Source organism: Chiloscyllium plagiosum, unplaced genomic scaffold (assembly GCF_037043375.1).
Source record: "Chiloscyllium plagiosum isolate Xiang-an unplaced genomic scaffold, Cpla_swu_hap1 HiC_scaffold_30, whole genome shotgun sequence".
Classification (NCBI taxonomy): Eukaryota; Metazoa; Chordata; class Chondrichthyes; order Orectolobiformes; family Hemiscylliidae; genus Chiloscyllium; species Chiloscyllium plagiosum.
In genome coordinates, this window is record NW_028270168.1 from 46,463,171 (window position 1) to 46,489,782 (window position 26,612).

The window sequence follows — 26,612 nt, forward strand, 5'->3', positions numbered from 1 at the left end:
GAGGAGGCCACACCGGCTGCAGCGGATGCAGTAGATGATGTGGGTGGAGGTGCAGGTGAATCTGTGGCGGATATGGAAGTTTCCTTTGGGGCCTTGGAGAGAAGTGAGGGGGGAGGTGTGGGCGCAAGTGTTGCACCTCCTGCGGTTGCAAGGGAAGGTGCCGGGAGTGGAGGTTGGGTCGGTGGGGGGTGTGGATCTGACAAGGGAGTCGCGGAGGGAGTGGTCTCTACGGAAAGCTGATAGGGGAGGGGAGGGAAATATATCCTTGGTGCTGGGGTCTGTTTGGAGGTGGCGGAAGTGACGGCGGATGATGCGCTGTACATGGAGATTGGTGGGGTGGTAGGTGAGGACCAGTGGGGTTCTGTCCTGGTGGCGGTTGGAGGGGCGGGGCTCAAGGGCGGAGGAGCGGGAAGTGGAGGAGATGCGGTGGAGGGCACCGTCGACCACGTCGGGGGGGAAATTGCGGTCCTTGAAGAAGGAGGCCATCTGTGTTGTACGTATTTTGAACTGGTCCTCCTGGGAGCAGATGCGGTGGAGACGAAGGAATTGGGAGAATGGGATGGCGTTTTTACAGGGGGCAGGATGGGAGGAGGTGTAGTCCAGGTAGCTGTGGGAGTCGGTTGGTTTGTAGTAGATGTCCGTGTTGATTCGGTCGCCTGAGATAGAAACAGAAAGGTCTAGGAAGGGGAGGGAGGAGTCCGAGACAGTCCAGGTGAATTTGAGGTCGGGGTGGAAGGTGTTAGTGTAGTGGATGAACTGTTCAACCTCCTCGTGGGAGCACGAGGTAGCGCCGATACAGTCATCAATGTAGCGAAGGAAAAGATGGGGGGTGGGGCCAGTGTAGTTGCGGAAGATGGATTGTTCCACATACCCTACGAAGAGGCAGGCATAGCTGGGGCCCATGCGGGTGCCCATGGCTACTCCTTTTGTTTGGAGAAAGTGGGAGGATTGGAAAGAAAAGTTGTTCAGGGTGAGGACCAGTTCGGTCAGTTGAAGGAGGGTGTCGGTGGAAGGGTACTGGGTGGTACGGCGGGAAAGGAAGAAGCGGAGTGCTTTGAGTCCTTCATGATGGGGGATGGAGGTGTACAGGGACTGGATGTCCATGGTGAAGATGAGGCGTTGGGGACCGGGGAAGCGGAAATCCTGGAGGAGGTGGAGGGCGTGGGTGGTGTCACGAACATAGGTGGGGAGTTCTTGGACTAATGGGGACAGGACCGTGTCGAGGTATCTTGGACTAATGGGGACAGGACCGTGTCGAGGTAACTCTTACTCGAGGTAAGGTTTCAAGCTTCATCAGGACGTTGCTGATAAAGAGCTCATGCTCGAGATGTCGACTCTCCTGCTCCTTGGCGGCTGCCTGACTGATCTGTGCTTTTCCAGCCCTACACCTTTTGACTCTGATCTCTAGCATCTGCAGTCCTCATTTTCTCCTGAGTTTAACACTTGCTGAGGGAGTGTTTGCTGATACTATACTGGAGTTGTGGGAATGTTGAACAGAGAGTTGTCTACGTTCAGGTGAAACTGTGGCTCAAACAGCTATGCAGGGAAAACCAGGAACAGTTGGAAATGACTAGTACCAGGATAAAGTGCCGGAACTGATCTTTTATATTTGCTAATGAAACTCCAGTGGTAGATGGTTTCTGATTGTTTTGAACTGTATATTTTCTTGTAGCTTCTAACTCTCAATGTTTCTGCAGTGAGCTGCCAGGAGCAGAGATAGTCCTTGGGTCACCTTTCAGACTCTGTTTGCAAGCTGCACCACAGACAGCTGATTTCCCGAGGAATTCTACTCAGGTCAGCTGAACAACTCTGCACTGCTCAAGCTCACCAATGGGTGGCAGCACAGTCAAGCAATGCCACCAAGTCTGTCCTGGAGCTTGGAGCATTAGTGGGAGAGTGGGCAGTCAGGATAGGGTGGGTAAGGGCGTACCGTATCAAACAGGAGCAACCTTTGAAGGCAGAACTCCAAAGAAAGGAAAGTCACAAAATAATAAATTCTGGAAAAAGGAACAGGGAGACCTTTCAGCAGATTATTATTTAAATGGAGAGGGACTGCAGAATGCTGTGGTACAGAGGGAGTGTACATGGATCACAACAAGTTAGTTTGCATACACAGCAAGAAATTAGGAAGGCAAATGGATGGGGGCCTTTATTGCAAAGGGGATGGAGTACAAAAGTCTAGCTCTGTCATGTTGGTGAGACCACAGTTGGAGTACTGTGTATAGTTCTGGCCTGATACCACAAAGAGGGGTATGTTTGCACTGGAAGCATTTCAGAGAAAGTTCACTTGGCCAATTCCTGTGATGAAGGTGTGGTCTGATGAAGGAAAGGTTTGAGCAGCTTGAGCTGATACTCACTGGAGTTTTGAAGAATGAGAGGAGACCTTATTGAAACATAAAAAGACCCTAAGGAGGCTCGACGGCGTGCATACAGGGAAGAGGATCTTTCCTGCCATCGAGAATTCAAGATAGCACATTTTCAAAATAAAAGCTGTCTCATTTTAGCTGGATGTGAGGAGCAATTTCTTCTTTCAGGTGGTCTTGGATCACTGGGGTATATTTTGTGGTAAACATAAATTCTACAAGAGAGACGGCTTGCACCTTAATAGGTTAGGGACCAGCATTCTGGCAGGCAGGTTTTCTACTGCAACACCGCTACATTTAAACTAAGTAGCAGGGGGGAGGGGACAAGCTGGATATTTAAAAAGGAAATTGAAGGGAAAGTTAGAACAAGAGAAGTCAAGAAAGACAACTGTATCAATGAGGCAGAAAACTCGGAAAGGCATCATGCTGTAAGGTTGAGTGAAATAAGGGTTGATGGGAAGGGTGAGAGCAGTGACAAATTAAAAATACTATACATGAATGCACGATGCATTAGACATAAGATGGATGAGCTTGAGGCTCTTTTGGAAATTGGCAGATACGATATTGTGGGGATAACTGAGACGTGGCTTCAAGTGGACAGGGCCTGGGAAATGAATATTCAAGGATACACGTGCTATCGTAAGGACAGACTGACGGGCAGAGGGGGTGGGGTGGCCTTGTTGGTAAGGGACGATATTCAGTCCCTTGCGTGGGGGGACCTAGAGTCAGGGGATGTAGAGTCAGTGTGGATAGAGCTTCGAAGTACTAAGGGTAAAAAGACCCTCTTGGGAGTCATCTACAGGCTCCCAAACAGTAGTCTAGTTGTCGGATGTAAGTTAAATCAGGAGCTGAAATTGGCCTGTCGCAAAGATGTCACTACAGTTGTTATGGGGGATTTTAACATGCAGGTAGACTGGGAAAAACAGGAGGGTATTGGGCCTCAAGAAAGAAACTTTGTGGAGTGCCTCAGAGATGGATTCTTAGAGCAGCTGGTGCTGGAGCCGACCAGGGAGAAGGCAATTCTGGATCTGGTATTGTGTAACGAACCAGAATTGGTCAGAGACCTCGAAGTGAAGGAGCCATTGGGAAGTAGTGACCATAATACAATAAACTTCAATCTGCAATTTGAGAGGGAGTGGGTACAGTCGGAAGTGACAGTACTTCTGTTGAATAAAGGGAACTATGGAGCTATGAGGGAGGAGCCTGCCAAAGTTCATTGGTGCAATACCTTAGCAGGGATGACCGTGGAGGAACAATGGCGGATATTTCTGTGTATAATGCAGAAGTTGCAGGATCAGTTCATTCCAAAACGGAACAAAGATCCCAGGAGGAGTCGTGGGCGGCCGTGGCTGACGAGGGAAGTTAAGAAACATATAAAGTTAAAAGAGAAAAAGTATAACATAGCAAAGATAAGTGGGAAAACTGAGGACTGGGAAGCTTTTAAAGAGCAACAGAGGATTACTAAGAAGGAAATATGCAGAGGAAAAATGAGGTACGAAGGTAAACTGGCCAAGAATATTAAGGAGGATAGTAAAAGCTTTTTTAGGTATGTGCAAGGCAAAAAAATGGTTAGGACTAAAATTGGGCCCTTGAAGACAGAAACAGGGGAATATATTACTAGGAACAAAGAAATGGCAGAGGAATTAAATGGGTACTTCAGATCTGTGTTCACTGGGGAAGACACAAGCAATCTCCCTGAGGTAACAGTGGCTGAAGGACCTGAACTTAAGGGAATTTATATTTGCCAGGATTTGGTGTTGGAGAGACTGTTAGGTCTGAAGGTTGATAAGTCTCCGGGGCCTGATGGTCTGCATCCCAGGGTACTGAAGGAGGTGGCTCGGGAAATCATGGATGCGTTGGTGATTATTTTCCAGAGTTCAATAGATTCGGGGTCGGTTCCTGAGGATTGGAGGGTGGCTAATGTTATACCACTTTTTAAGAAAGGTGGGTGAGAGAAAGCAGGAAATTATAGACCAGTTAGTCTGACCTCAGTGGTGGGAAAGATGCTGGAGTCTATTATAAAGGATGAAATTACTGCACATCTGGATAGTAGTAACAGGATAGGACAGAGTCAGCATGGATTTATGAAGGGGAAATCATGCTTGACTAATCTTCTTGAATTTTTTGAGGACGTAACTATGAAGTTGGATGAGGGAAATCCAGTAGATGTAGTGTACCTGGACTTTCAGAAAGCTTTTGATAAAGTCCCACACAGGAGGTTAGTGAGTTAAATTAGGGCGCATGGTATTGGGGGCAAAGTACTAGATTGGATTGAAAATTGGTTGGCTGATAGGAAACAAAGGGTAGTGATAAACGGCTCCATTTCGGAATGGCAGGCGGTGACCAGTGGGGTACCGCAGGGATCCGTGCTGGGACTGCAGCTTTTTACAATATATGTTAATGATATAGAAGATGGTATCAGCAATAACACATTAGCAAATTTGCTGATGATACAAAGCTGGGTGGCAGGGTGAAATGTGATGAGGATGTTAGGAGATTACAGGGTGACCTGGACAAGTTAGGTGAGTGGGCAGATGCATGGCAGATGCAGTTTACTGTGGATAAATGTATGGTTATCCACTTTGGTGGCAAGAACAGGAAGGCAGACTACTACCTCAATGGAATCAATTTATGTAAAGGGGCAGTACAGACAGATCTGGGTGTTCTTGTACACCAGTCAATGATGGCAAGCATGCAGGTACAGCAGGTAGTGAAGAAGGCTAATAGCATGCTGGCCTTCATAACAAGAGGAATTGAGTATAGAAGCAAAGAGGTGCTTCTGCAGCTGTACAGGGCCCTGGTGAGACCACACCTGGAGTACTGTGTGCAGTTCTGGTCTCCAAATTTGAGAAAAGACATTCTGGCTATTGAGGGAGTGCAGCGTAGGTTCACGAGGTCAATTCCTGGAATGGCAGGATTACCGTACACTGAAAGACTGAAGCGATTGGGCTTGTATACCTTTGAGTTTTGAAGATTGAGAGGGGATCTGATTGAGACGTATAAGATTATGAAAGGATTGGACACTCTGGCAGTCGGAAACATATTTCCACTGATGGGTGAGTGCCGAATCAGAGGACACAGCTTAAAAATACGGGGTAGACCATTTAGGACAGAGCTCAGGAGAAACCTCTTCACCCAGAGAGTGGTGGCTGTGTGGAATGCTCTGCCCCAGAGGGCAGTGGAGGCCCACTCTCTGGATTCATTTAAGAAAGAGTTGGATAGAGCTCTCAAAGATAGTGGAATCAAGGGTTATGGAGATAAGGCAGGAACAGGATACTGATTAGGAATGATCAGCCATGATTATATTGAATGGCGGTGCAGGCTCGAAGGACTGAATGGACTACCCCTGCACCTATTGTCTATTGTCTATTGTCTCTAATCTTTGGAAATCTCTAGCCCAGAAAGCAATGAAGGCTGGTTTATCAAAAAGATTCATGTTTTTACGTGTAACCTTGCTCTAAGTCTCTAGCAGTGAGTAGAGTGGGCTCTGCATGTTTTATTGAGATCTGTCTCTTGATTAAATTTTAAAAATATAAACCATAAGTACTAAATTAACCTGGAGCACTGTTTTTAGAGGAATAAGATGGTGCTATTTTCTGGGTCTGTAGATTATGAAGGAGTAAAGATGGCCTTTTTATAGAGTGATATGCTCTTCCTGTTCGGATGTGGGATTTTAGGGAGAGTTTCCATATTAATGATGATTATGTCTGCAGGAAGTGTCTTTGCTGGCTAATGTAGTGCCACTGTTTAAGAAGGGTGGTAAGGAGAAGCCAGGGAACTATAGAGCGGTGAACCTGACATTGGTGGTAGGCAATTTGTTGGAGGGAATGCTGAGGGGCAGGATTTACATGTAATTGGAGAGGCAAGGACTGATTAGGGATAGTCAGCATGGCTTTGTGCATGGGTTATCATGTCTCATGAACTTGTTTGAGTTTTTGAAGAAGTAACAAAGAGTATTGATGAGGGCAGAGTAGTAGATGTGATATATATGGACTTCAGTAAGTTGTTTGACAAGTTTCCTCAAGGAAGACTCATTAGCAAGGTTATATCTCACAGAATACATGGAGAAGTAGCCATTTGGATACAGAACTGGCTCAAAGGTAGAAGACAGAGGGTGGTGGTGCAGGGTTGCTTTTCAGACTGGAGGCCTGTGACCAGTGGAGTGCCACAAGGATCAGTGCTGGGTTCACTCTTTTTGTCATTTATATAAATGATTTGGATGTGAACATAGGAGGTGCAGTTAGTAAGGTTGCAGATGACACTAAAATTGGAGAACGAAGAAGGTTACCTCAGAGTACAATGGGATCTTAATCAGATGGGCCAATGGGTTGAGGAGTGGCAGATGGAGATTAATTTAGATAAATGCGAGGTGCTGCATTTTGGAAAAACAAATCAGAGCAAGATTTATACACTTAATGCTGAAAATGTGTTGCTGGAAAAGTGCAGCAGGTCAGGCAGCATCCAAGGAGCAGGAGAATCGACATTTCGGGCATAAGCCCTTCTTCAGGAATCCTGAAGAAGGCCTCATGCCCGAAACGTCGATTCTCCTGCTCCTTGGATGCTGCCTGACCTTCTGCGCTTTTCCAGCAACACATTTTCAGCTCTGATCTCCAGCATCTGCAGTCCTCACTTTCTCCTTATACACTTAATGGTAAGGTCCTGAGGAATGTTGCTGAACAAAGATACCTTGGAATGCAGGTTCATAGCTCCTTGAAAGTAGAGTCGCAAGTAGATACAATAATGAAGAAGGCATCTGGTATGCTTTCCTTTACTGGTCAGAGCATTGAGTATCGGAGTTGGGAGGTCATATTGTGGCTGTACAGGACATTGGTTAGGCCACTTTTGGCCCTCACCTGTGACTATTGATGATACAAATATCTCAGCAAGAAGCCCAGCAATCACTTCTCTAGCTTCCCACAGAGTTCTAGGGTACACCTGATCAGGTCCTGGGGATTTACCTATCTTTATGCGTTTCAAGACATCCAGCATTTCCTCCTCTGTAATATAGACATTTTCCAAGATGTCACCATCTATTTCCCCGCATTCTATACCTTCCATGTCCTTTTCCCCAGTAAACACTAATGCAAAATAGTCATTCACTATCTTCCCCATCTCCTGCAGTTCCACACATAGGTTGCCTTGCTGATCTTTGAGGGGCCCTATTCTCTCCCTAGTTACCCTTGTGTCCTTAATGTATTTATAAAAACCCTTTGGATTCTCCTTAGCTCTATTTGCCAAAACTATCTCATGACCCCTTTTTGCCCTCCTGATTTCCCTCTTAAATATACTCCTACTGCCTTTATACTCTTTTAAGGATTCATTCGATCTCACCTGTCTATACCTGTCATATGCTTCCTTCTTTTTCTTAAACAAAACCTCAATTTCTCTAGTCATCCAGCTTTCCCTAAATCTACCAGCCTTTCCTTTCACCCGAACAGGAACATACTTTCTCTGGACTCTGGTTATCTCATTTCTGAACACTTCCCATTTTCCAGCCGTCCCTTTACCAGCGAACATCTGCCCCCCAATCAGCTTACGAAAATTCTTGCCTAATACTGTCAAAATTAACCATCCTCCAATGTATAACATCAACTTTTAGATCTGGTCTATCCTTTTCCATCACCATTTTAAATCTAATAGAATTATGGTCGCTGGTCCCAAAGTGCTCCCCCACTGATACCTCAGTCACCTGCCCTGCCTTATTTCCCAAGAGTAGGTCAAGTTTTGCACCTTCTCTAGTAGGTACATCCACATACTGAATCAGAAAATTGTCTTGTACACACTTAACAAATTCCTCTCCATCTAAACCTTTAACACTATGGCAGTCCCAGTCTATGTTTGGAAAGTTAAAATCCCCTACCATAACCACCCTATTATTCTTACAGATAGCTGCAATCTCCTTATAAATTTGTTTCTCAATTTCCCTCTGACTATTGGGGGTCTATAATACAATCCCAATAAGGTGATCATCCTTTTCTTATTTCTCAGTTCCACAAAATAACTTCGCTGGATGTATTTCTGGGAATATCCTCCCTCAGTACAGCTTATCAAAAACGCCACTCCCCCTCCTCTCTTGCCTCCCTTTCTATCCTTCCTGTAGCATTTGTATCCTGGAACATTAAGCTGCCAGTCCTGCCCATCCCTGAGCCATGTTTCTGTAATTGCTATGATATCCCAGTCCCATGTTCCTAACCATGCCCAGAGTTCATCTGCCTTCCCTGTTAGGCCTCTTGCATTGAAATAAATGCAGTTTAATTTGTCAGTCCTACCCTGTTTTCTGCTTTGTCCCTGTCTGCCCTGACTGTATTACTCCCGTCTTTTCTCAACTGTCCCAGTCTCAGATTGATCTCTCTCCTCACTATCCCCCTGGGTCCAACTCCCCCCCACGCCCCCCCACACCCACTCTTCCCCACCTAACCTTACTAGTTTAAATCCTCCTGACCAGCTCTAGCAAATCTCCCCAGAAGTATATTAGTTCCCTTCCAATTCAGGTCCAATCCTTCCTTCATGTACAGGTCACATCTACCCCAGAAGAGATTCCAATGATCCAAAAATATGAATCCTTCTCCCATACACCAGCTCCTCAGCCACATAGTCATCTGCTCTATCCTCCTATTCCTACCCTCACTAGCTCGTAGCACCATGAGTAATCCAGATATTATTACTCTTGAAGACCACCTTTTTAAATTCCTGTCTATCTTTCTATATTCTCCCTTTAGAATCTCATCCTTTTCCCTTCCTATGTTGTTGGTTCCAATGTATACAATGATCTCCTGCTAGTCCCTCTCCCCCATGAGAACATTCTGCACCCCCTCTGAGACATCCTTGATCCTGGCACCAGGGAGGCAACACAGCATTCTGATTTTTCACTGCTGGCCTCAGAAACAGTCTGTCTTTTCTGGTCTCCTTCCTATTGGAAGGATGTTGCCAGGGTTGGAGGATTTGAGCTATAGGGAGAGGTTGAATAGGCTGGGGCTGTTTTCCCTGGAGCGCGGAGGCTGAGGGGTGACCTTATAGAGATTTACAAAATCATAAGGGGCATGGATAGGGTAAATAGACAAGGTCTTTTCCCTGGGGTGGGGGAGTTCAGAGCTAGAGGCAATAGGTTTAGGGTGAGAAGGGAAAGATATAAAAGGGACTTAAGGGGCAAAGTTTTCATATGGAAGGTGGTGAGTGTATGAAATGAGCTGCCAGAGGAAGTGGTGGAGGCTGGTACAATTACAACATTTAAAGATGTCTGGATGAGTCTCTGAATAGGAAGGTTATAGAGGGATATGGGCCAAATGGTAAATGGGACTAAATTAGGCTAGGGCATCTGGTCAGCACGGACAAGTTAGACCAAAGGTTTCTGTGCTGTACATCTCTGACTCTAAGCAGAGTGCAGTGATTTTAAGATGGATATGAATCCAGGAACATCATTTTGGGGAAATATGAGTGAGGCTAGGAACAGCTTTTTTCAATTGTGCTGGCAAATGGGACTAGATTAGGTTAGGATATCTGGTCAGCATGGACGAGTTGGATGAAGGGTCTGTTTCCATGCTGTACATCTCTGTGAGTCTATCTATGACTCAAATGAACTCCACATGAGTCATGTGATGTCAGGTCTAGGGAAGGAAGTGGGGTTAAGGCCACAATTGGATCAGCCAGGATCTTCTTGGCTAGTGGTGCAGGTTTGAGGAGCTGACTGGCCTCCTCCTTGCTACCATTACTTGTTCCACAATTCAATTCCCTCTCATATCAAGAGGAATTGAGCATAGGAGCAAAGACATCATTCTGCAGCTGTACAGGGCCCTGGTGAGGCTGTACCTGGAATATTGTGTGCAGTTATGGTCTCCAAATTTGAGGAAGGACATTCTGGCTATTGAGCGAGTGCAGCATAGGCTCACAAGGTCAATTCCCGGAATGGCGGGACTATCATAGGTTGAAAGAGTGAAGCAACTGGGCTTGTATACACTTGAGTTTAGAAGGATGAGAGGGAATCTGATTGAGACGTATAAGATTGTTAAAGGATTGGACACTCTGGAGGCAGGAAACATGTTTCCACTGATGGGTGAGTCCAGAACCAGAGAACACAGTTTAAAAATAAGGGGTAGGCCATTTAGAACAGAGTTGAGGAGAAACTTCTTCACCCGGAGAGTGGTGGGTGTGTGGAATGCTCTGCCCCAGAAGGCAGTGGAGGCCAAGTCTCTGGATACTTTCAAGAAAGAGATGGATAGAGCTCTTAGAGATAGTGGAATCAAGGGTTATGAGGATAAGGCAGGATCAGGATACTGATTGTGGATGATCAGCCATGATCACAATGAATGGTGGTGCTGGTTTGAAGGGCCAAATGGCCTATTCCTGCACCTATTGTCTATTGTCTATAGCTTTGGATCGATCCCCAGCTTCATCAGCTGTTTGGGAGTGAGTTCCAGATTTTCACTGCCTTTTGTGTCAGGAAGTCTGGTTTGTCATTGACCCCCTGAATGGCCTGGCTCAAAGACTGAATTCTGAATTGTTTCTCTCTATCAACTCACGCATATCTTATAATAATTCAGAGACATGGCTTTCAAGCAGGATGTTTACCTGCAGTGCATTTCGTTTCCTCCGCTCCTCTGCTATCTCTTCTTTTAAAGCAGTTATATCGCTCCTGTGATCATAAAAAAAGAAAACACTTCATTACCCAAAACCTGCATTAAGCAGGTTCCAACTCTCACAGATAAAAACAGACAGAAGTAAATGTGCAAATCACAAAACACAAATCCTTCCTTAAATCTCTCTGTCCATTTGCTCTCGCTGTGGATGGTTCTGGCCACAATGGACAGGCAGCTGCCCAGGACTATCCTCACAAACAGTGACTCGATGATTATGGGTGATATCTCAGCTGAGACCACCCTCACCAGCTCAATGTCCAAACTAACCCATCCGGAATCATTGCACAGCAATCAAACTTCAGCTCTCTGAGAAATTACAGCCACTTTGGTGAAATGGGATCACCAGGGCACAGATTTACCACCACACCAGTCAGCATATCACCAAGGGGTACCAGACTGGGCAGTACCAAACTGGGCAATATCATACTGGTCAGTGCAACTCAGACAGTACCACACTAGGCAGTACCACACTGAGCAATACCACACCACACTGGTCAGTACCACACTGCGTAGTATCATATTGATCAGTTTTATATGTGTCACACTCTGTTCTCCACTCTGTCAAAAACTCCCCCATTTCCATTTCCATCAGCTCCCTGTCTCCATTTCTTATCCTCTCCACTCCAACTTAATGATATTCCTTCCTGTCCCTGTTTAAAGGTATTCACGCTCTTTTTCTCTCTCCCCCCCCTTTCCGTTTGATAGTGCTCATGTTCTCTCTCTCTCTCTCTATCCTGACCCCAGTTTGGTGGTGCTCTCTCTCTCTCTCTTTCTTTCTCTCTCTCCCCTGTTCTGTTTGATGATGCTCCCTCTTTCTCTCTTTCTCTCTCTCTCTCTTCCCTGTTCTGTTTGATGATGCTTGCTCTCTCTCTCTCTATCTCTCTTTCTCTCTCTCCTGACCCCAGTTTGGTGGTGCTCTCTCTCTCTCTCTCTTTCTTTCTCTCTCTCCCCTGTTCTGTTTGATGATGCTCTCTCTTTCTCTCTTTCTCTCTCTCTCTCTTTCCTGTTCTGTTTGATGATGCTTGCTCTCTCTCTCTCTATCTCTCTTTCTCTCTCTCTCTCTCCTGACCCCAGTTTGATGGTGCTCTCTCTCTGCTGTCTGCAGCTTGATGGTACTGAGCTGCCCCCCTGTCAGATATAATAAAATCTGAGAACAGTTCTGAATGGGACATCACTTACAAATGTTGGTTCTTCAGTAGATCGAAGCTCAGCTGGAGACTTCGGACCTCTGCTCTCAAAGCTGGGAGTGTAATCGCCTTGTCGTCGCTCTCGGCCTCTCTCTGCGGTTTGCTTGTTGAATTGGGCAAACCAGTTGGTGGCTTGCCAGCTGTCCCCCTGTGCGTTTTCAGTGGGGGCAGTTCTGACTGCTGGCTGATCAGAGCAGTGACCTTAGCTCCTGAGAGCTGTACTGACCTTTTGACATCCTGCTACAAGCAGTCGAAGGAAAAGAAAGAAATCAATCAATGGCAAAGCTTCCCTAGAACAGGGACCTTATTTACACATTCATAGAATCCCTACAGTGTGGGGCCCTTCAGCCCAACGAGTCCACATCGACCCTCTGAAGAATATCCCACCCAAACCCATGACTTTACATTTACTCCTAACCCACACATCCCTGAACACTATGGGCAATCCACCTGACCTGCACATCTTTGGATTGTGGGAGGAAATGGAGCACCCGGAGGAAACCCATACAGACACCAGGAGAATGTGCAAACGCCACACAGACAGTGTCCCGAGGCTGGAATCGAACCCAAGTCTCTGGTGCTGTGAGGCAGCAGTGCTAACCACTGAGCCACTGAGCCACCCTGAAGATCTGCCAAGAAAGTAGGATTGTCCACCTATAGAGCAGAGAAGCGTTAGGGTTAGATTTATTTGGGGTTTCAATACTGTGAAGCGTTTTGATGAAACAGAGAGGAAGAAACTGCTTCTGTTGATTGGAGGCTCAGTAACAAGAGGATGTGGACTCAAAAATAACTGGTTTGAGAACCAGGAAGGAAATTAGGAAGATTTTCTTCTAAGGTCATGAGTTGTTACAGTCTGCAAAGTTCTGTCTGAAGCAAATTTAAAAACTATCAGGGAGCTGAATGGTGAACTGTTAACCCAGAGACCCATGTTATGTTCTGGGGACCTGGGTTCGAATCCTGTCATTGCAGATAGTGGAATTTGAATCTAAACTTAAAAAATAAAGTCTGGAATTGAGAGTCTAATGACCACAAATCTGTTGTCAGGAAAAGCCCATCTGGTTCACTAATGTCCGTCAGGGAAGGAAACTGCCATCCTTACCTGGTCTGGCCTACATGTGACTTCAGACCCACGGCAATATAGTTGACTCTTAATTGACCTCTGAGCAATAAGGGATGAGCAATAAATGTTGGTCTAGGCAGTGACATCCATGTGCCTTGAATGTTTTTGTTTTAAATGGGAATCTAATAAAGAATTTAGAAAGGGAATTTGCAGGGGTATGGGAGCAGCAGAGTGGAATAATAGAATTGCTCTTTCACAGAATAGCCACAGACCTGATGGATCGAATGGCCTGTCTGAGCTCAGCAGGATAGTGTGATTGCCTTAGACTAATGGTGGTCAGTGCCCCTTTGTGCACTGGTGATGTGGTAATGAGTTTGAGGGGCTGCCCTGTGCCAATGTCTGTGCCAGTGAAACTCTGTAACCGGAGGGACTCTGCCAGGTTAAATTCTCTGTGCCCTTCCCTCTGCCTGCGCAGGTGGACTATTGGCCTGAGTGCCAATTTGCCAGACTCCCAACCTGGGAGGTTCATCTGGAACAGCAACAAATTTTCCCCTATACACCCGGGTAGAAAATGTAAAGGGAAAAGAAATGGGGAACGAGAAAATGAATGAATAGCCAAACTTCAAATAAAAAGGTGCTTATTCTCATGAGGTCACTGCTACTGAGCCATGCCCTCTCCTTCAGATTGCCTTTGGCCTTGGAGGTCCTAATCTCTCTGTAGGTGTCCTCTGAAGCCCATTAGCACTGAGACTGCTGGAGTCAGGGTGAGGGTGAGAAATATATAGGTATCTCCTGTCATTATAACCCTGTGTAGAGACTTCTCATGGAATGATGGGGTATTTTGAGAGGAAAACACAACAAAATTCACTCCAGACATTATATTTTTAAAATATCTCTGGTTCCGTTCAGAAACCTTACTTCCTGTTGTCAGCGTTTACCATCATGTCTTCAATATCGCTATTTGACACTTTAAGAACAGAGTTAGACTAGGTATGCCCTCATCATTTGTTGCTTTTGGTGTGTTTTTGGTGTGGAGGAGACCATAAGGGTCATTAGGTCTTCTCCACGATTCAATAAGTTCATGGGCTGATGAAATGGGAGACACGTCGACTGGAATCTTCTCATCTTACGCCTATCAGGACAAATGCAAGAATGCCATATTTTACATGATTGCAATACTGAAGGATATAATTGTGCTGATCGATTGCCAAGTCAATTCAGTTTGGCCAAAATGTGTCTCAGAGCTATAATAGTCGAAGTTTACAAAACCCAAAATATTGTTAGATGCTACTTGATACACTTGCTGAGCAATCCTGAGTCTGTCAACATCTCCATTAACATCCATTAGGAACAAAGGGATTAGCAGCAAGAATGGGCAATACTGACAGCTCTCTCATTCAACTAGATTAGAGTAGATTAGCTTGCCTACAGTGTGGAATCAAGTCATTTGGTCCAACCAGTCCACACTGACCCTCCGAACAGTAACCTACCCGGACCCATTTCCCTCTGACTAATGCGCCTAACACTATGGGCAATTTAGCATGGCTAATTCACCTGACCTGCACATCTTTGGATTGTAACTGATCTTATAACTTAATGCTATTTTCCCCACAATATTCCTGTAACAACTCATAGGCATTTACAGCACAGAAGGTGCCCATATCTACCCATTTTGCCCACATCTGTCAATTCTAACCAATACCCTTGCAGGCTATGGCAGTGCAAGTGACAATCTGGACAGTGCTACAGTGTTACAAGAGCTCTTGTCTCAATCATCCTTTCAGGTCATGAGTTCCAGATTCACGCTCCACTCTCTGTGAAGAAAATACTCCTCAACTCTCCTGTTAGCTGTCTACCTCTTACCTTGAAGTTGGTTTTTGACCCTGTTACTAATGAAAAAAGTGCCTTCCTATTCCCGATCCATCTCCCTCATAATCCTACACACCTCCATCAGGTCCTCTCTCAATCTTCACTCTACCAAGGAAAACAATCACAGTCTATCCAATCTTTTCTCATAGCTCAGACCTTCAATCCAGGCAACATCCTGGTAAATCGCTACATCCAATGTATTTGCATCCTTCCTATAATGTGGCAACCAGAACTGCATGCACTTCTCCAGTTGTAGCCAAACCATATTTCACACAGTTCCAGCATCAACTTCTTGTTCTGTATTGTATATCTTGACTAATAAAGGCAAGTAGCCCACATGCCTTCTCAAGCAATCTGATCTACCTGACCTACTGCCTTCAGGGACCTGATTAATTGATTAAATTATTCATGTCTACCGAGATACAGTGAAAGGTGTTGTTTTGCGTACTACAGGGGCAGATCGTAACAAACAAAGTGCATCAGGATAGCAGAACAGAGACACATCCCTCCTGAAACACTCAATGCTTTCTAGGCTCAGTTTGGCAGAATGCCAGCGGCGCAGTGACATTAGCCCTGACAGCCCCAGATCCACCTGTTCCCTTGGTCACTGCCACAGATGTCAGATCAGTCTTTCAGGGAGGGAACCCAAGGAAAGCAACGGGCCCTGACAGTGTCCCCGGCTGAGCACTCAGATCCTTTGCGGACCAACTGAGGGAGGCATTCACCAGCATCTCCAACCTCTCCCTCCTCCAAGCCAAAGTCCCCACCTGCTTTAAGAAGACCATGTGCCTAAAAAAGCACCTGCAATGTGCTTTAATATCATGGCTTACATCAACTCGAGTCTCCCAGCCCGCTTTGATCCCCTACAATTTGCCTACCGATGTAACAGGTCCACAGCGGATGCCAAATTCCTAGCCCTGCACTCATCCCTGGAACATCTGGACAACTAGGACACCTACATCAGACTCATCTGTAAGGAGAGAAAAGAGCTGACGTTTCGAGGCTAACTGACTCTTTGTCAAAGCTTTGTCAAGTCAGTTAGACTCGAAAGGTCAGCTCTTTTCTCTCTTTACAGATGCTGCCAGACCTGCTGAGATTTTCCAGCATTTTCTCTTTTGGTTTCAGATTCCAGCATCTGCAGTAATTTGCTTTTATACATCAGACTCATGCTCATTGACTACTGATCCACCTTCAACACTTATTATCCCCTCCAATCTGATCTCAAACTCTGGTTGTTATTGTATGCAAGTGCCGTGAAATTAGAGACACAATAAGTGCCTGATTTGTCTTGAGTTTTGGAAGGAATGTTATGTCGATAAAGATTGTGCATCAGTGAGAAAATCTTTTTACTTCCTTGAGATGCCCTAATGCCATTAAAAAAAACCTTTGCATTCCCATCAGTTAAACCCTCATAACATGAAGAAGTGTTTCGATGTGCACTTCTAATGCCATGGAAACAAGTCCGTGGGCCAAAATGGGATTAGAATGGATGGTTGGATTTGACTGGTGCAGACTTGATGGGCCGAAGGGCCTTTTTGCAGTGCCGTAGATCTCTATGACTGATATCATTTCCTCCATGTTAATCCTCTCCCGGTGCAATACCTCACACTTATGGAATACCTCACACTTATGGAATCATAGAAAGGTCAAAGTACAGAAGGAGGCCATTTGGCCCATCGTGTCTGTACTAGCCCCCAAAAGAGCAACCCAGCTCATCCCATTCTCCATTCCTATCTTCGTAGCCCTCTAAGTTCTTTGGGTCGTTCCGTGTATTCAAGACTGAGATAGACCAAGGGTCATTAGTAAGGGGGTCATGAGGGAAGAAAGTGAAATTGAGGATTATCAGATCAATCATGATGTCACTGAATTCCATTTGCTACTGCTCTGACCAGCTGACCAGTCTGTTTACAGCTCTCCTCCTCACTATTTGTCACTCTAGCAATTTTTAAAATCATCTGCAAACTTCCTGATCAAACCCATTACATTTTAGTCTAAATTATTGATGGACACCACAAACAGCAAGGTCCTCAGCCCTGAACCCTGTAGAAAAGATTTCCCATCACAGAAACATCCCTCTACCATCACCCTTTGCTTCCTGTCTCTCAGCCAATTTTGAATCCCATGGGCCGTTACTTCCTTCACCAGGCTGCTATGAAAGACCTCATCAAAAACCTTACAGAAGACCATATAGACCACATCAAATGCCTGAATCTTGTCAACACTCTGATTACGTCCTCCAAAAATGTGATCAAATTCGTCAAACAAGACCCTTTCTGAACAAATCCATGCTGACTTCTGTCCAAGTGTAGATATATTTTGCCCCTCAGAATTCTTTCTAATGACTTCTCACCATTGAGGTTAACCTGACTGGCCAGCAATTTCCTAATCTATCCTTCCCTCCCTTCTTTTTAAATGATTGGACAATAACCTTCTGGCAACTGTCTAGCAATCAGAGAAGATTTGAAAATTACTGCTTGGGCCCTTGATATCTCTTGTCTTGCCTCCCTCAACAGCCTGTGATATATCTTATCCAGGTCTGCAGACATACCCACTTTCTAAGCTGCTAAACTCGCGAGTACCTCCTTTCTCTCTGTGTTACTTTATTGTAATATGTCACAGTCATCCACTCTGATGTCTATACCTGCATTGTTCTTTTCTGTTATGAAGAGTGACACCAACTATCCATTGAGGACTGGTCCATATCTTCTTGGTCCACACACAGATTAGCTCGATGGTTCTTCACAGGTCCTACACTTTCCCTTGTTATTCTCTTGTTCTATATATATTTGGAAAACCCATTTATTCTACCCACCAATGCTTTCTCATGCAGTGCCTTTGCCTTCTTAAGTCCATTTTTGTGATTCTCCCATGCTATTTATATTCTTGTCAGGACAGTGTCATCTTGAACTCTCAGAACCTGCCATAACTCTTGATATCTTTAATATCTAGAGAACTACCAATTTCGGTTTTGATCATGCTCAACGACCAAGCCTCCACAGTTTACTGGAGCATAGAAATCCAAAGATTCACCGCCCTCTGACTGAATAAATCTTCCTCATCTCTATCCTAAATGGCCTCTGTTATTCTAAGACTATCAGCTGGTTCTAGACCCTCCAGAGCCTGGTGGAAATGTAAGCTTCAATCAAATAATCAATGCAGCATGCAACATGGCTCAGTTACACTTGCTGGAAGTGGCACACATTCATACCCAATGACCCACTATCACAAATAAAAGGAATATGGGTTTTGTTTGTGCCTTTTATTTGAAATATCCAGTAGCATTGGGGAGACTGTGGTTGCCTGATGCTTTCTTCATAGCAGGATCTATATTAGTCAGAGCTGATTTACCAATCAATCAGCAACCTTTTCTCCTATCATTTAAATTGAATATTGGTATTTGTCCTGATGACTGCAAGATGGGCAATTTCAGGAATGTGTCTGTCTTTTCAATCATGTCATGAATAATCTTCCTCTTCACTTCCCACCTGCTCCCCATCTCCCTGAAGTCTCCAAGAATGTCCATCCCAGTCTGAAATATATTGAACAATGGAGCATCTGTAACCTTCCATGTTAGAGAGTTCCAAAGGTTCACAATTCTTTAAGTGAAAAAATTTCTCCTCATCTCATTCCTAACTGGGTGTGCCCTTACCCAATTGCCTCCAAGGCAAATGTATCGTTCCTTAGATATTGAGACAAAAACCGCACCTAGTACTGCACGTGCGATTGCAGCAAAATCCTGTACACTTATAGCAAGATTTCCGTATTGTTGTGTGCCAGTGTCCTTGCAATCTGTGAGAATGGAAATTCTCAATGTAAATGGAGGCTGTGTAGAACACTGGCCACAGTGCTACTGTATCTTGTGACAGTGTGTACTCTTCATACAGAACAATGCTACAGGAGATCTACCCAGAGACTGGATGAAGACATAAGGTCCTATTATTTTAAGTTGCCTTGCCCTTTGGGTTTCAGTGTGTCTCTATCACCGTCCCTCTTAAAATTGCTTTGAGATTTGGGATTTTCCCTCATGCAAGTGACCGAAGCTGCTCAGGTCCAAGAGGCAAATGGAAGACTCACGACAGGTGAAGTCACAAACTGAGAGGGTGGTCTGCGCCCCTTGGCTTTGGGCCTGCCTGTCGTCGGGTGGGTCAGCTTCTCTGTGGATGCAGCGAGGATGTCAAAGGTCACCGAATCTGAGGGGAGGGAACAGTAACAAAATACCATTAACTCAGAGTCTTCTGTGGCCAGAAAATGGGTTTTAATTAACCCCAGTTCAATTTTATCCATCATCACGTGGAAATAGTGAGCACAGTCCCTCTTTGCATCGATTACATCCGCTTAACTCAATATTTCAGATAAACTTCTGAACTTCTGGTTCGAAAATATCTCCAGATCATGTCCAACAGTTCTTGTGGTGCAGTGGTAGTGTCTCTGCTTCTGGGCCCAAAGTCCTCGACTCAAATCATGACTGTTCTGGAAGTGTGCCATAGAATTGTGGGCAGGTTGATTTTTTAAAACAAAAACTAGACTTCAGATATACTGTCCATAAGAGACTCTCAAACATGGGCTGTCACTAGTCTCTAAGGTCCTTACCTTGTATTTTGGTATCAATGAAACAAAACATTATGTGGTAACCACCTTATTACCACACCTAGCAATGGCTGGTACTCACAAGTGCAGTTGTTCAGTCAGAGTCCATGTAAAAGCTTGTTACTATGAATGATTCTCCACAGTTCTCCCTGGCACTGACCCCATTATAATTCTGGCTGCAGCAGCAATGTCCTCAAAGACTATGGTTTTCAAACTCTTTCTGAGCTTGGACCTTAGGCCTGAAAGGCACAACTTTAAATTAGATCCTTCCATTGGTTATGCAGGAGCTCCACTCTATAGTCAAGCCCTGCTCTCAGTTGATGGAGAAGGGGAACTTCTGTATCTAGCAGAGGAAAGAGAAGTCATTCACTCATAACCAAGAGACCATTGTCTACAGTCAGTTTCCATAGACAATGGTGTGTGTATTTGTCTCTGTGTGGATGTTTAAAGTGCCTTTACAAATAGTGAGGTACTTTGCGAATGTAGTCACTGTTGGAATGTAGTCACACCAAAGTCCCACAAACAGCTAATGAGATAAATGATTAATCAGTCTGGTTTGGATTGTGGAAGGATATTGGTCAGGAGCTGCCATGTTTTATTTCTTTGCTGTTTTGTGGGATGAGGGTACTTGTTAACCATCCCTAACAGTGTCACTTGCACAGTGGCCCGGTGGTTAGCACTGCTACCTCATACCGCCAGGCACCTGGGTTCAATTTCAGCCTCGGGCCACTGTGAAACAAATTTGCAAGGAGATCTCAGCTATCTGTAAGAATAATAGGATGGTTATGGTAGGGGATTTTAACTTTCCAAACATAGACAGGGACTGCCATAGTGCTAAGGGTTTAGATGGAGAGGAATTTGTTAAGTGTGTACAAGAAAATTTTCTGTTTCAGTATGTGGATGTACCTACTAGAGAAGGTGCAAAACTTGACCTACTTACGGGAAATAAGGCAGGGCAGGTGACTGAGGTGTCAGTGGGGGAGCACTTTGGGGCCAGCGACCATTATTCTATTAGATTTAAAATAGTGATGGAAAAGGATAGACCAGATCTAAAAGTTGAAGTTCTAAATTGGAGAAAGGCCAATTTTGACAGTATTAGGCAAGAACTTTCGAAAACTGATTGGGGGCAAATGTATACAGGTAAAGGGACGGCTGAAAAATGGGAAGCCTTCAGAAATAAGATAACAAGAATCCAGAGAAAGTATATTCCTGTCAGGGTGAAAGGAAGGGTTGGTAGGTATAGGGAATGCTGGATGACTGAAGAAATGGAGGGTTTGGTTAAGAAAAAGAAGGAAGCATATGTCAGGTACAGACAGAATAGATCGAGTGAATCCTTAGAAGAGTATAAAGAAAGTAGGAGTACACTTAAGAGGGAAATCAGGAGGGCAAAATGGGGACATGAGATAGGTTTGGCAAATAGAATTAAGGAGAATCCAAAGGGTTTTTACAAATATATTAAGGACAAAAGGTTAACTAGGGACAGAATAGGGCCCCTCAAAGATTAGCAAGGCGGCCTTTGTGTGGAGCCACAGAAAATGGGGGAGATACTAAATGAGTATTTTGCATCAGTATTTACTGTGGAAAAGGATATGGAAAATATAGGCTGTAGGGAAATAGCTGGTGACATCTTGCAAAATGTCCAGATTACAGAGGAGGAAGTGCTGGATGTATTGAAATGCATAAAGATAGATAAATCCCCAGGACCTGATCAGGTGTACCCTAGAACTCTGTGGGAAGCTAGAGAAGTGATTGCTGGGCCTCTTGCTGAGATATTTGTATCATCGATAGTCACAGGTGAGGTGCCAGAAGATTGGAGGTTGGCCAATGTGATGCCACTGTTTAAGAAGGGCGGTAAAGACAAGCCAGGGAACTATAGACCAGTGAGCCTGACCTCGGTGCTGGGCAATTTGTTGGAGGGAATCCTGAGGGACAGGATGTACATGTATTTGGAAAGGCAAGGACTGATTAGGAACAGTCAACATGGCTTTGTGCGTGGGAAATCATGTCTCACAAACTTGATTGCGTTTTTGAAGAAGTAAAAAGAGGATTGATGAGGGCAGAGCAGTAGGTGTGATTATATGGACTTCAGTAAGGCATTCGACAAAGTTCCTCTTGGGAGACTGATTAGCAAGGTTAGATCTCATGGAATACAGGGAGAACTAGCCATTTGGATACAGAACTGGCTCAAAGGTAGAAGACAGAGGGTGGTGGCGTAGGGTTGTTTTTCAGACTGGAGGCCTGTGACCAGTGGAGTGCCACAAGGATCAGTGCTGGGTCCTCTACATTTTGTCATTTACATAAATGATTTGGATGTGAGCATAAGAGGTACAGTTAGTAAGTTTGTAGATGACACCAAAATTGGAGGTATAGTGGACAGCGAAGAGGGTTACCTCAGATTACAACAGGATCTTGATCAGATGGGCCAATGGGCTGAGAATTGGCAGATGGAGTTTAATTCAGATAAATGCGAGGTGCTGAATTTTGGGAAAGCAAATCTTAGCAGGACTTATACACTTAACGGTAAGGTCCTAGGGAGTGTTGCTGAACAAAGAGACCTTGGAGTGCAGGTTTATAGCTCCTTGAAAGTGGAGTCGCAAGTAGATAGGATAGTGAAGAAGGCGTTTGGTATGCTTTCATTTATTGGTCAGAGTATTGAGTACAGGAGTTGGGAGGTCATATTGCAGCTGTACAGGACATTGGTTAGGCCACTGTTGGAATATTGCATGCAATTCTGGTCTCCTTCCTATTGGAAGGATGTTGTGAAACTTGAAAGGGTTCAGAAATGATTTACAAGGATGTTGCCAGGGTTGGAGGATTTGAGATATAGGGAGAGGCTGAACAGGCTGGGGCTATTTTCCCTGGAGCTCGGAGGCTGAGGGGTGACCTTATAGAGGTTTACAAAATTATGAGGGGCATGGATAGGGTAAATAGGCAAGGTCTTTTCCCTGGGGTCAGTGAGTCCAGAACTAGAGAGCATAGGTTTATGGTGAGAGGGGAAAGATATAAAAGAGACCTACGGGGCAAGTGTTTCACACACAGGGTGATATGTGTATGGAATGCGCTGCCAGAGGAAGTGGTGGGGGCTGGTATAATTACGACATTGAAAAGGCATTTGGATAAGTATATGAATAGGAAGGGTTTGGAGGGATATGGGCCGGGTGCTGGCAGGTGAGACTAGATTGGATTGGGATATCTGGTCGGCATGGACGGGTTGGACTGAAGGGTCTGTTCCTATGTTGTACATCTCTTATGACCCTATGACTCTATGTCTGTGTGGAGTTAGTACATTCGCTTCGTGTTTACATGGGTTGTTTCCGGGTGCTCTGGTTTCCTCCTACAATACAAAGATGTGCAGGCTAGGTGAACTGGCCGTGCTAAATTTCCAATAGTGTCCAAGGATGTGTAGGTTACATGCATTGGTCAGGGGTAAATCTAGGGTAGGGGGAATGGGTCTCGGTGTGTTACTCTTCAGAGAGTTTGTGTGGACTTGTTGGGCTGAAGGGCCTGTTTCCACATTGTAGGGATTCTATGATCTCAGTGGACAGTTAAGTGCCAACCAGATTGGTGTTGGCCTGGAGTCACATGCAGTCCAGACCAGGTGAGGATGCAGTCCACCCTCCCTAAAGAACAAGATAACCACATAGTTTCACAGTCATCACAAGATGAATCTACAGTTCCAGAACTGTTTATTAGTTTCAATTCCAGAGGGACATGAACTAGTGATCCCCTGAGAATTAACCCAGGCCTCTGGGTTATCCACCCAATGTTATTAATGAAGTAATGATTTTATTGTCACGTGCATTTTACAGTGAGAAAAACAGTAAAAGACACTGATGCCTTTTCCACTGATGCTGTGATCTGGAGCCATTTTGCATAGTTTTAAGAATAAGAAAAACAATGGAACATAAGGAGAGTCTATCAGTCCTGAGCCAGCTCATTATCAGTGACTCCTGCACAGTCTTCCCTCCTCCACAGCCTAGCCCGTCATCTATACTGGACATCACCAACATTGAAGTTACTGCTATCTTTCACCACTGGGTCAATTCTCCTCTGCCACTTCCTGTGCGGGACCCACCAACGTCAGAGTTGCAGCCGGGCCCACCTCACCGCTGCCAGCACCAGACCCAACCAATGACAAAGTCACCGATCCTCAGGTGCCATCGTTTGCTGCTACTAACCTTTAGTAATACACTACATGACACATCTCTTCTTCTGGTACTGGAGAAGTCATTAGTTTAACATCTCAGACAAACAATCACACCACTCACAGCACAACACTCCTTCAACACCATCTTTAAGTGTCAGCCAGGATTTCCTGCTCATTCTCCAGACTGGCCTTAACTTGCTTGCCGGATGACTCACAGTGACAGAGTCAGCGCTGAATCACTTCGAGCATGTGATCGCTGATGCTCAGTTTGCAGTGATACAGAGAAGTGGTTTTAGGTTGAACCCAGGGAAATGCTGAATACAAAAGCTGCTTCAAAACTTCTTCCCTTTCTATTCCTATCATCATATCAATCTAAATGCTAATCCAGGAGTGTTGCTCACTGTTAGCACTGCACATTCTAACTTTCAAAACAAAAGCTTTGACTCTGATAACACTTTTATAACTTCACAATGTTCGAAAGTACTTCACAGCAAACTAAATACCTTTGAAGTGTTTTAACGTAGGAGATAGAGCAAATAATCTGTGCCTAGCACACAGCAATGAGATAAAGACTGAGTTATTTGTTTTGGTGATGTTAGTTAAGGGATAGATGTTATCCAGAACCCTAGAGAAGTCTCACCTACTTCACTTCCAAATCACATCGCAGGTTCTTCTGTGTCTGCCTGAGGGGGAGAACGGGGTCTCATCTTAATGTCTCACCTCTAACACTTCAGCACTCCCTTGGTACAGAACTGCATAGGCGTGTCTGCCTAGATTATGGTCTCAAATTTCAGGGCCTAGGTCTTGATTTATTTGGTGAAAATGACGACTGCCAACGCTGGAGATTAGAGTGGTGCTGGAAAAGCACAGCAGGTCAGCCAGCATCCAAAGAGCAGGAAAATCGATGTTTCTGGCAAAAGCCCTTCATCAGGATTTATTTTGATTTATTTGACTCAGAATTGATAATCTTGCCCATTCTGACAGGCTTGATGTCTGCAAAACCAGAACACCTTCATAAATGACTGATGCCTCAGAGTGAGATGTCAGGTATGAAACACTTCTAAATAAATATCTCTGACCAAGATGTCTGCTTCAAGGCAATTGCATTGACTGGATATTTATGTGGGCTTGGGAAAGCCTGATGGGTGCACCTTTTCACATTCCAAAATGCAAATGATGTAAGGGTTTGCTGACAGTGCTATCAGTCAGCATTTGCTCAGTGATACTCTGCTCATTTAGGTTCTGCCAGGGACACCCAGCTCATGACCTCATTACAGCCTTGGTTCAGATGCAGACAAAGAGCAGAACTGCAGAGGTGAAATGAGAGTGACTACCCTTGATATCAAGGCCATATTCGACTGTGTGTGGCATCAAGGAACCCAAGCAAAACTGGGATCAATGGGAATTATGGGGAAGAATCTCTCGGCTGGATGTAATCATACTTAGTCTAATGGAAGATGATTCTGTTTGTTGGAGGTCAATCATTTAAGGATATCTCTGGAAGTGTTCCTCAGGGAAGTATCCAGGACCCAATCATCTTCAATTGTTTCATCAATTACTTCCTCTCCATCATAAGGTCAGTGGGGAGGATGTTTGCCAAAGATTGTATAACATTCAGCACTGTTCACAACTCCCCAGAGATTGAAGCAGTCTGTGTCCAATTACAGCAGAACTAAACAAAATCCTGCTTGGGGCTGATAAGTGGCAAGTAACATTTGTGCCAAACAAGAATCATCCTCTTGTTCATTTACAAAAGATAAAATTTCAACCATCTTCACTTGATCAATGGTTTTACTATCGCTGAATTCCCCACTATTGGTATCCATTACCATTGACCAGAAATGGAACTGGACCAATTATATAAATATATGGCTACAAGAGAGCGGTCAGAGGGTAAGGATTCTATAGACAGTAACTCAACCTCCTGACTCCCCAAGGCCTGTCCACCATCTACAAGGCACAAGTTAGGAGTATGATGGATTTGCCTGGATGAAACTCCAACAAGCTTCAAGAAATTGGCATTCCAACCTTCAAAATTTCCTCCCTTCACTACCAATGCACAGTGGCATCAGTGTGTACCATCTACAAGGTGCATTGCAGATGTTCAGCAAGGCTCTTTTGACAGCACCTTCCATACCCATGACTATTACCCCTAGGACAAGGGCAGAAGGTACATGGGAACATCAGTATGTGCAGGTTCCTCTCTAAACCACAAATCATCCTGACTTGGAAGTATATAGTTGTTGTTTCACTGTAGCTGCCTTCCCAACAGTACGTACCTGCACTTTAATAATTGCAGCACTCACCATATCTTCTCCAGGACATTAAATGCTGGCTGAACCGCCAATGTTCACCATGAACTAATAAAGAACAGAACCATTTGATTTGTGCCATTGCCTGGGATTTTTATCTTTTTACTCAGGCTTTACATAGGCAACGCCTTTTGCAAGCCCAAATCAGGCTCCCATTAATATTGCAAAATAATTCATCAAGGCAAAAAAAATCTTTAATGAGCCTAACACAAAACCACGTCAGAAGTAACAGTATTTTATTGCAGCCCCTTAAAACTGTCAATTATTCTTAGATCAACAGACCACCTGTTAAGTTTGAGGCCACTTAAACCTTTTGAAACCCACTCACTGACCACACCCCCACTACCCCCTCAACCACTGAACACACCCACACTAACCCCTCACCCACCGAACACACACACACTACCTCCTCACCCACTGAACACACCCACACTAACCCCTCACCCACTGACCA

At 44.7% G+C, this 26,612-nt stretch overlaps 1 protein-coding gene across 4 annotated transcripts in view; it reads right to left on the reverse strand.

Moving 5' to 3' along the window:
• The window catches only part of mnmip1 (manchette microtubule inner protein 1), a 131,946-nt gene that overhangs the window by 5,668 nt on the left and 99,666 nt on the right, over nt 1-26,612 (reverse strand). For 3 of the 4 annotated variants that reach the window (XM_087976917.1, XM_087976913.1, XM_087976915.1), the window contains 3 exons: nt 19,187-19,302; nt 12,176-12,423; nt 10,929-10,992 (listed from right to left, as the gene is read on the reverse strand). In XM_087976917.1, coding sequence (XP_087833043.1) covers nt 10,929-10,992; nt 12,176-12,423; nt 19,187-19,302 — 428 coding nt within the window. The remainder of the gene's footprint in view (nt 1-10,928; nt 10,993-12,175; nt 12,424-19,186; nt 19,303-26,612) is intronic. The other variant, XM_087976914.1, reaches the window with a different exon arrangement.